Raw genomic sequence first — 12,092 nt, 5'->3', positions numbered from 1 at the left:
TATAATACATACAATTATTAAAGGCAAAGAATGGAAATGCATGAGATTTTGTTATTTTTGCGGATAAAGCGGACCGAAAAGGCCTCAACTGTATGCACCTTTGCCTGTTCCATTTAAGTTTTAGTATTGCAATTTGCAGTTAGAATAAACCCTGGCAAATAAGTCCGAATAGCATGTAATAGGTATATATTCAAACTGAAAACTGAAAGTTTTGTTATATTGACATATTCACATTTTTCCAAATTGTAAAAGGACCGATAAGCCCAGAATAAATCAATAGAAATATCAAAAAAGATATAATTATTTAGTAACATTCAAAAGTATTTGATTTCATTATCATGAACTCGAGTGTTTGTATGAATGTTAGTAACTATTTCATGCGAAGACCATTGAATGATTGTTGCATGTCGTTTAAAACAAATGTCGTCTCGAAAACATACACAAATAAAACAAAATGCGTATTTACGTTGAAAGCGTAATATATTTTCATGATTATCATTTTGAGCAAAATAATTCCTTAATAATTTACTACATCTTTAGCTTAACATAAATATGGAATAACTGTATATAAAATCTACAGTGGAAATGTATAACGCTCAGGTATCTAAAGTTTAAATGATATTATTTAATTATGTATATTGTATAGCCTCATTCCTACGCCGAATACGTTTTACATCGTCTTCTTCATGACGGGCGAGGGCGGATTGCTGAAGTCTCGTCGGAAGGATTCGCTGAGTTCCCCGATGTTCCTGTGCAGCGGTTCGGCTTCCGTGAGCTCGTCCAACAGACACGCTTGCACGTTCTTGTCGAGTGTGACGAGTCGTTGTCGCGAGTTCTTGAACTCTTCCACGAGGCTGAGATTCCTCTTGATGCCGTCGACGAGTTTGACGACGGAGTACTCCCCCATGGCGGCTCCTTCCTGCAGCTTGGTGCCAGCAATCTTGGCCATCGAGGACGTCTTCACGTCGCTCACCAGCTGTATGAGCCACTGCCGCAAGTTGTTCAGTATGGTCATGGGCCCCTCGTACTCATTGGGCACGGTGCCGTCCACTTCGGATTCGAAAAACGACAGCAGCGGAAACCATATTCTTGTTCTGGAATAGACAATTATTTGATATTATTTATGGATACGATAAAATACACTCGCAAAAAAACATAAAAACAATTATATGCTCGAGCACGGATGTTCGTTAGTAAACATGTTTCGAGTTTTGTTGTTTATTATTAGTCACATATAAGGGAAACATTAATAGGAATGCTATTTACATATTACGTGTGCATGTTTACGAGAATTAGTTTTAATTCTTGCCCTTTTATGGGTCATGTAAATTGATAAAATTCCTGTCATCAACGCGGCGACAACCTTGTTAATGGATGCACGAATTGTTTGTATGAAAACGTATTTGGCTTAATGCCACAAAAAACTTATCTTTCAGTTCAAAATCATTTCACAAAACTGGTAAAGTTATGCAACACAACTATTTATCACGTTACCTACATTTAAAATCAAGATAATATATACCAAATTATTTTCTTTCTTTTATACGGATTATACGATCATAAATTAACATTTATTTTAATTATTAACCAACCTGCATAACTATTTTAAGAACACACGTTTATTTTTAATTTAAAAATAGAATTAATTTTAATTGCATGTCAGGCTCTAGTCAAGAGATAACTATATAACTTCCCTCAATTATCAATTTACCCGACAATTTGCAACGCAATTTTAAGACGTGCACCAAAATAGTTCATCCGCTTCAATGTACATCAAAGACACTGTTCAGTGTCATCATATTATTTGACAGGGTTTTAAATAAAATTGAGTAAATTTTAAGTCACACGATCACTATATATTAGACTAGCTGTGCCACGCGGTGTGTCCTGTTGGTCTTAGCGTGATAATATATAGTCTATATTACTCGTGGATAATGTAGCTTTCGAATGATGAAAGAATTTTTAAAATAGGTCCAGCAGTTTATGAGCCTATTCATTACAATCAAACAAACAAGAAAGTTTTCCTCTTTATAATATTAGTGTAGATATACGTATAGATAAATTCTAATATCCACCTAATGCGCGCACGCCACTCACATGACACTACACTAGAAATTAATAATGATTTATTTTAGCAATGCAATTGTCATTTTCTAAAAATGAATACATATTGCAGCACGTACTTTTCTCCAAATGTAAATGAATAGAATAAACAACCTAGTAAGGGACGAGAGAATATTTGAGTTCAATCGAAACAATTAAACAAACAATCCAATCTTTATACATATCCTACATCTTATAAAATATTACCTTTTTAATATATTATCAATGAAAAATATTACAAAAGCGGGAAAACGTCACTCAATAAAAATAACTTTACTTAAAAACGTTATCGCTAAAACTATTGCGTTCAAAACCGCACCCAGACAATTTCTTAACCTAGAAGTACTAACTAAAGGTACCTAGAAGAGTCGCTCTGCATCAGCGCCTGGTTGTTGGACAGCGTGTGATAGTACAGGAACAGCCGCGACGTGATATAGAACGCGATGAACACGTCGATCGAGTAGTGCTCGTGCGCCGCCAGGATGAAGAATATGCCGAACATGTTCATCACCCACGTCAGGATGTGCAAGAGGTACAGACTGCGCGATGTGTCTGGAAGAAACGACATTTTTGGTAGTAGATTTTCCCAAAAATAAAGGTCAATTCATATTGTTTGTAAGTTGAATTCCGTTTTTAAGGTTCTTTGGTTTCGAGAGATTTTTATAGCTGACGTCCCCAAAAACGTTGGTTATCAAATTCATAGCGTACCGTACCTAACCTAGAGAAGGAATTTACAATAGCAGGGTGGATTTCCGTGATGAGATGGTATGAGATTTAAATAAATTGTAATTTAATTTAATCGGTTTATAAAGGATTTCTAAGTTGATCAATAAAAAATAAAGATTTCACATAATTTCGTAACATAAACCTTGAATTCATTAATTTCTCGATCCATTATAATCTGCATCTCCTTTTACATTATCGAATTATAAAAGGAAAATGAAATATTACGAAACAATTTTTTAAATATATTTCTAAAAGGTCATCCAGTACCTGTTACCTACATTAACGAATATTATCAAGATTAGATATGTCCATATGTAATGTTAATGAATGTGACCGATTGATAAAGAAAAAAAGTGAATGAGGATAAATCAGCTTTTTATTTAATTTAAGAAAAATTGCTTTCGGTTAAAAAGATTTTTTGGAATCTGAATCAAATATACCTTCCTATGAGCGAAGGAATATCTTAACATATTATGTGCGGAGGAATGTGGCCGCCAATAACCGAGCAATATTCTAAACTAATACGCACAAGATGGTATGCAGTAGTTTCGAAGAATCGTAGTAGTGCTGCTGGCATTCTATGTCATATTTATAGAATTTTCACTTTAATTTGTAGAGAACCCATATAAAATATGAAGTAAAATGTTAAACTAATTGAAATAAGACGATTTTAGATTTATTTAAATTACATCAGACAAACTAACGTATGATGCATGGATAGATTAGTCGGGGTGGTAATATTTGAGATTTCCGTTTCATAAGTACACTAGCTGCTCCCCGCGGTTTCACCCCCGTGGCTACGCTCCTGTTGGTCGTAGCGTGATGATATATAACCTATAACCTTCCTCGATAAATGAGCTTTCTAACACCGAAAGAATTTTTTAAATCGGACCAGTAGTTCCCGAGATTAGCGCGTTCAAACAAACAAACAAACAAACTCTTCAGCTTTATAATATTAGTATAGATAATATTCAAACGACTGTTGATCTATTCATTCAAAGCAGAATGTTATGTTATGTTGTATTCTTCTGGTAACAATACCGATGTCTAATCATAGTAACAAATCTTTTTGTATCTATTGTGTTCTATTTTGAATTTAATGGAGCATATAATTTTCGATTACCTACCTTGTCGATAGTGATGATTTTTTTATCCTAGGTAGGTATTATGAAAAAAATAAATTGCAGGAATGTTATTCATAAGACTACCCAGATAATTTTGGTGGTATTCTCATATTATAAGAAGATGCTAATATTATACAAATAAAATAGGCATTCTTTATAATTTTAATGTCATAAGAGTGTTATTTTCTTATCGCCAAGTAATGTATAGTTAATGTATTTTTTTAGAAAGTTTAGATAAAATTGTTATTATTGATTACATAATATTATTAACTAAACGAGGTAAATAGGTATTACTTTTAATTTAGCGTAATTTAAGCAGTAGATAGTAGACTAAATTAAAATAAATACAAAACATTTTTGTTGTCATTTGTTTTTTTGTCCAATATCAACATAAGACGCATATTATTATTTAATTCTGAAACGCAATCAGTGCGTTATAAACTCTAATGTTTACGAAGTTATTGTAACTTAGATCCAATATTTCTAACTTAGTCTGATCTTGGAATAAGTTAGATGGAAACACTTGTAACAAGTTGTGACTTAGATCCAAGTTATTTAAGTTTATACCAGTAAAAACTGGATTAAGTCTTGCCAATTTATTGTATGAAAGATCTATTTTTTGTATGTTAGTACTGGAAGTCAGACCCGCTTGGTCGATATGAAAATATTTATTTGTCAAAGCATTCAACGGTTAAGATAAAGCCGACATAGATACGCTAAAATAAGCGTAATTCTATGTAAACATATAGCATTTACTTCCTTGGACACAAATCAAACATGGCATTAATGGATAGATTTAAATATTTATGTTACCAGTTCAACAAGCACAATAACAATTATATTATTGCGTGTTTTGCTGATACGGAAATGTATATATACGCAATTATTTAATAAAATAGATAATATAAGTAGGTACGTAATATACAAACCTACATCTTTTATTTCTATCTCATTCTAACAGATTATTATCGGGACTCGAGTCAAAGTTTAATTGTCTCTCCTACGGACCTATGATTTATTACCACAACATATTCTATCGTGGCAAACAGGAGACTAAGAACATTTTTACAATTAAAAATAGCCTACTTATATTACAGCCTATTTCCATGTATCTGTATACCAAAAACAAGCACCTTCCCTGTCTCATGCAAATTTTTTTATCATCAAAATAGTTGTTCTAATGTAAAATGTAAATTGTAAGCATATGTAAAGCAACGTGTTTTACCTGTTCATTCTATCAATATCTTTCAAATGTAGAATATTTATTAAATCACTTTAGTGAGTAACGCAAACGTAATTCAATTCTTATAAAATTGATGACTGTGTTCAATTTTCAAGCGTTTATCTGTGTAATATTGACTTTGAACGAAACAATATTACCGATTAACAGTCAGTTACTAGATAACATTGTTTCGGTATCGGGAAGTTTAAACTGCACTTTAGAGAGACAAAAGGAAGTTCTTTAGCGCGAATTTTGATACTTTTATCTAAAGAAATTATTAACTATGGGGAACTTGTTTTATATTTGCAGTTTTGCGGTAAATAAAGAATTGGGTTGTGCGCAATTTGCAGAAATGTAGGTCGAATTACGCCGTACAAAATGTTTATAATGACCTTTTTGCGTTACTTCCTAATTGCTATTGAAAACATTCAATGAATTGATGAATGTCGATTTTCAATGAGAATTTAGAAAAGTGCTAAACAAACAATGAGATAAGTCATGTTAAAACTTAAAAGTATATTTTTAACATTTTACGAATAGGTATTCTAAGTATGTGCGTTAAGTTTTTATAATTCTAATTTTCAATTTAATTCCTTGACCAATACGTAGTAGGAGATTTTTATGCATGTTTATAAAAAAATGTTTTTCATTCAGCAGCAATAATACAAAGGGCATTGATTCGGAAAATATGATGTGAATAACAGGTCCCAAGTGAATACATTAGAAAATTCTATAAGAATAAGAGATTAGCCAACACCCTAATATACTTATTTCATCCAAAAGGGTTTAAGCGTTTTTATTATTTTATGTTATATCCAGCAAACGAACAACTACTAAGTATAACGCAATAAACATTAGCAGAAATCTTTCGCCCTTCGAATGGATTGCCAGTTTTAAAAGGAGTTGGGATAAGAAATGAAGTGAGGGAATAAAGCACAGTACTAAGTGAGGAAAAGGATACAGACAAGTCTTATTAGCAATACATTTAACGTATCTGCACAACTGAATCGTATGGAAACTATTATTTAATAACTAAATTATGCGATTTTTATTTGAAGTGGGAATATTTTCTTTATCAAACACAATGAACTGGTCGACCTTCATCGATTCATCATTAAAGATAAAATCAAAATGACGTCTAAAAAAACATCCTGGAAGTACGATCACAACTGCATAATATTTAATCATACATTTCTCAAAGCGAATACTCTTCCTATTCTTTCCTGAATCGACAAAAGAGGGCACTTAGGTTTTCCTCTTGCTGACTGAATATATCCATACAATATACGTTTAACATCAAATTACATCCAATTCCCCTTAACCCTATTTTTAGGACTATGTGTACGTATCTACCCGCTATAATTAAAAAAACTCGGTCAGTTGTTTTAGCCTGTTTGAGTATCAAACAACAAAGTCTGTTTAGATAAACATCATTTCCAACTTATGCAATAAGTTGTTCGATGTACTTTAGAATTCAGTAATCTGAATTCTAAAGTCGACAATGATACTCATTTTAGAGTCAATAGTTCAATACTCTAAAATGAGTATCATTGTGGACTTTAAAACTTTTGGGATTAGTGTTAAGTATTATTAGATAAGTACTAGAAGATACAATATTTCAATAGAACTATTCTTCTAGAACTTATCCACAGTCTTTCTCATAATAGTAATTTGATAAATTATCTTTTGGATTGGAATTTTTCTCTAAATGAACAATTCCGGTCAGTAGTTAAATATTATTTTAATAACAACTTAAATTATACAATAATATTAATGTTATAAAATTTAAAACTGTATCGCCGAAAACTAGAAATAAAGAATTTGCAGCTAAGTGCCGAAAAGGTTTGCCATTAAAGATATCTTTATCTGGTTTTACTGTACATAGCGATATCAGGCTGTTTCCGCGTATGATTCATAATTTCAGAATGGTATCGCATTAATTTGGCTATTAATTTAAACCACTAGATATAAATAGTATGTTAATTTAAGTGTGTGTACATAAGTATTTCAAATTTCATTCATTTTATTTTTACATATTAAGAAATTTAAAACGTAATAACTAAATAGTAAAGTTTTATTTTGCGGTAACTTAAACTTGAGTTAAATTATGATATTAATTTTGGCTATCTTCCGAATTTTTAGCTTTATTGAAGAGAAATTGACGTCTCTACGTGTAATGTTATCTTATGATACATTAAGATGGCTACACAACGAACGCGTATCCGCTTCATACAAATAACGATTGACCTAATGATACAGTTGCATTCCGTCCATTGAATTCTCTGTGACTCAATGTCGCGCCTGTTAAACCAATCTGACGTTCCACCGATCTAATTGAATCTTGTTACCTCCTAACAAGAAGCAACAATAAAGTATGAAGTAAAAATTAAACACAAATAATACCTATACACTATGTTTAAAAAAATGTAAACCATGGCAAACATTTGTTGAGCTATGGTAGATGAACATAAAATTGTTACCAGCAACTTCAATTCGTAGCTTAAATCTATAGCCAATATACACAACATTTAGAATACAAAACAATCACAGTAAATACTACTCACATTCAGTGATGAAAAAGTTGAGCAGCGTGAGCGCCACCGTATGTCCCGAGAACATATAGTCCCCACAAGTACGCACACCACGCACAGACATGCCGGCACCACTCCATATATCGTAGGCCTGCCGCAGCCGCCGGCCCCACACCGTAAGGTCGTCCGCCGGCGGGTAGAACCGCGGCTCACACTTCAGGTGCGACCCGGGCACCGACAGCGACGTGATCAACATCGTGAAACATCGCAGCAGGAACACGGTGCCCGCCAACGCGAAGAACCGCCGCAATATAATAAACCTAGGAACGCGGATTGATTTTAGCCGTTTTGTTCTTTATACTGTCAATGGAGTAAAGCTAAACAGCATTGTAGGATTTGTAGGTGTGAGATTATTGACATCATGTACAATAATTATTCTACCACGTAACTTGGCAAGGTTTTGGCGTAGTGAGGAAAAGTTCGCCCAGAGTTTAGTAGGTGGAACTCTGGTCATTTATCTCTTGCTTTTTTCATGATTATTGCTATCATCTATGTTAAATGTCTGTTTAGAAGAAAATTTAAGAAAGGAGAGGAATACGTGGAAAACGCCTTGTGCGCTTTCAACGACCCTTGCCAACTTACGTGCCGGGGACTGTTCATACAATAACAATAGAACAGAATATTTAAAATGCGTGGATACAATGCATGACCCGGTCCGATCTCAAGACATAAGGCGTTACAAACGTATTACCCAAGTCCTTAACTGGATGTACCTATAAGTCGAGCACACACACAAGAATATTGACAAAAAAACTACGTAAACTAATATTGTGTGTGTTTGCCAGTTTGCGTTGTTGTTTATTTGATAAAATAAATGTAGTTTTCAAAAAAGCTTTTGTTTCGTCCGAGTCATATTTTACCTGGAAAAATTGCCTTAAATATTGCGTAGTGCGGGAACATATTAGTTACAATATTGATTTTCATAAATTTTAAATTGGCAATATTATTGCGTATAATGCGTAAATGAAATACCTAAGTAAATGATACAAATATATTATCCCGTAATTTATTTTTATTAGTTTGATTAGCATACATAATAAATTAATACAATCGATCAAAGTAGAATGTAGCCTTTAACTTCTTTTTAGGTCATACGCCTGCTTTATGAAAATGACGTATGGTGCGATAATGTTTTTTTTAATTTTCAAAGAAACAAGGCCAAAACTGCTTTACATAACAGCGAAAGGTGAGCGAAAACGTTTTAATTGAACTAAATGAAATAAAAAGCGGTGAAATATTTTAATGCCGCTACATGGAATTACATATTTAAGTATGTGTATTGTTAAGTACATTTTGACTAAGAATGATTAGGTAATTGTTCAGATATAACTATTTTTTTACATTTATATCATATCAATATTTTCGTAATCGAATTTTACAGTTAGATGTTGATAAGGATAAGTGAAAATTGTGTTTCAGTGTCAGAAAAGGTTAATAACATGCCATTGTTATGGGTGACGGTATACAGTTCTACCTTTTTTTTTTTTGTTTTAAGACGAATATTAGCAATTATTAAGAGTACAGTTACAAAAAAAATCATATTCCATTATGATCAAGTATGATAATGCACTCTCAGTAGGTTAATATCTCTGTTATTAAACAGAAGTCTACATAAATCCTCCTATAGAGATTAATAAAAAAACAGTAAATTTATATGTTGAAATGCTTCTTTCCCAGATAGCACAAGAAGCCAGAAGACTTGTATAAATATGAAAAATGGAAATAAAAATATGGAATTGCATAAAATTTTTTGGAGCAAAATTCTGTTATCTTTAAAATATTCTAAAGAGTCAGTTTTTTAGTTATAATTATTAACAATATATTATGACAAAGAATTTAAAAATATTAGAGATTTATTTAATTGACTAACTTTATTGAAACAAAGATAATAAATATCTTATTTAATAATTCATTATTATTTATTCTTATATGTAATAGAATAGTCATTATGTCATTACTTGTTTATCTATGAAATACTTCAATTATCTATTGTGGACAATACAACAAAGGGTGACATAAAAATGTAAATAAAATCTTATCAATTAAACAAGGTTACAAAATCTGAATTGTTTTTGTTTTGAGCACAAAGAAAATCAGTGATTCATTTATAGTACATAGTGCAGTCAACTCTGTTGTAATCTATTTATTTTATTTCTATAAAAATATGAAAAGGGACAAAGATAAGGTTATTCAATATGCTTAGCCAATCCATAATGATTTTAATATGACTTAATGTTTATGAATAAAAATCAATAATTAATTTTCCCTTGCAATATAAATTGAACAATGGCTAGTTATTATTGTTGTGTGGTCGCTACATATCTACGACTAAATCATTTCTTTTAAAAATACATGAAGAGAAAGCTAAATTTGCAATTAACTGATTAATGTCAGTTTCTTAAACTTTCTAAAATATTTTTGTTTTTCATGCATTACTTACCTATATGACTAATGTTTTAACCTCAATTTTAAAAACTGTAAACATCAATAATAACCATTTTCTAACTACAAAATAAAGAAAAAAAAAATATTCATATTATTCATTTAATTATTTATTGTAAATGACAAATCTAATGGATTAGTGAATGACTGTGTATTTCTATGTAAAATCAAAGGTGGTTATTCACACTTTAATGTCGGGAAATCCCAAGAAAAAAGATTATCCAAGAAAAAATTATAACAACCAATATTTTCTTACATTGCATTGATAACAATGTGTTTACAAATTTGTATTGGAAAAATGTAGTTCCAAAAGTAGATTAGAGTTTGATCCAATGCCAAACAGTGACATTGTTTTTGTGCCATCACAAAGAAAATAACAATAAAATGATGACACAAAGAGGAATCAAATATTGTTAACAATTAAATCATTCAAATTATTAAACTTTCCTTAACTGTAAATAAGGTAAATGTAAAAAAATTACCTGTGTTTGTGGAAGAAGAGGACAACCAACCAGATTGCCAACAATAGAGAGCCTGTAATCTCACACATATCAAAGGCCCATGGAATATGTGGAACATTATCTAAGAAGAGATCTGGAAGCGGTGGATATTTTTTCATATCTGGAACTTTATCATGCACTATCACCATAACCACTGCTGTCACCCAAGTGACTAAAAACACATATCCTATGGAAACAAATAAAAATTGAATAAAACGACAACATTTTAAAAAGGCTATAAAAAAAGATACAATCCTCATTTACCCATTGCAATTGCAGTTTTCCAAATTTCTGGTTTTAATTTAGATGCTTTTACATCTGTATAATTCGATACACAATCAGTATTTCCACTATAAAGTTCATTTTGTAGCTGATGATGAAGGTTATAACTTAAATGTGATAAATTAGTTCCCACAAAATTTATGTTTGTCGCTGGGTTTGAGAGTGAATCTTCGCACAAACCTAGTTCACACATTGCATTTCTATTGCTCTTCTGCAATTTCTTCACCATCAATATAAACCGTTTGCGTTCCCCAAGTTTTAACTTGTCGAATGGATAATCGTAAAAATCTCTGTCCACGAAGCTCAGTAAACATCGACCATCGATATCTTGTGATTTACAAATTCCTATAATTAAGCTACTAATTTTTTCTTTATGTAATAATTCAATAACTTCTTTGTTGCTCCATTTTATAATATCCGAATCCATGATAACAGAATGATGTGTACACGATCACTAATAAAATAATCTCTTTATAAAACTTCACTTAAAAATTTATCCTAAATTTAAACAAAAAATAAAAACACTGATTGTAAGACTAGAGAGAAAGCGAAGACATAGTTCCAGCGTTTTACTTTGATTATCTCAATTTGACAATGTCCCATCCTTTCTTTACCCTACTACGCCGTCGTTGTTTGACAGATGACACACGGATGACACCTTGACATTGGACATTTTCTGTTGATGGTATAGATCATAGATCATTAATAATTGATGGACTAATTGCACAGAGAAAAAAAGAGTTGCCATTTTATAAGGAAATAAAACCCGACCTTTTTGTTGAATTTTGCTTCATAAATATAAATTTATAAAAAATAGAAAAAATTCGATCACGAGGCGGGACTCGAACCCACATCCTTTCACGATACGCTAATTTTTTCTATTCCATATAAATTCATTTGAATGCCATAAAACCAAAATATCAAATTCAAGGCAAATCTATCTAGGCGAGGATGGATAGATCCATGGAATGCACGTTTGGAACCAGTCATAATTCTCTGAGATTCGGTGTTTTCAGTTTTAAGTCTAAAAATATGATTCTTAATACTGAGTCTAATTATTTCAAACGATTTAGGTATAGAGCTAGCACGCACGAGCAACTTT

At 31.7% G+C, this 12,092-nt stretch overlaps 1 protein-coding gene across 1 annotated transcript; it reads right to left on the bottom strand.

The window, feature by feature from the left end:
* Positions 1 to 461: 461 nt before the first annotated feature.
* LOC123692380 (ceramide phosphoethanolamine synthase-like) lies at positions 462 to 11,610 on the bottom strand. The gene is made up of 5 exons (XM_045637119.1): positions 10,973 to 11,610; positions 10,691 to 10,895; positions 7,740 to 8,026; positions 2,463 to 2,655; positions 462 to 1,094 (listed from the first exon to the last, which is right to left on the bottom strand). Exons 1-5 carry the CDS (start codon positions 11,415 to 11,417, stop codon positions 671 to 673), a joined length of 1,554 nt encoding a protein of 517 aa, XP_045493075.1. The 5' UTR covers positions 11,418 to 11,610; the 3' UTR covers positions 462 to 670.
* Positions 11,611 to 12,092: the final 482 nt, after the last annotated feature.

The sequence above is a fragment of the Colias croceus genome, chromosome 6, assembly GCF_905220415.1.
Source record: "Colias croceus chromosome 6, ilColCroc2.1".
In the NCBI taxonomy this organism is placed as follows: Eukaryota; Metazoa; Arthropoda; class Insecta; order Lepidoptera; family Pieridae; genus Colias; species Colias croceus.
This window is presented reverse-complemented; position numbering and strand designations above follow the sequence as displayed.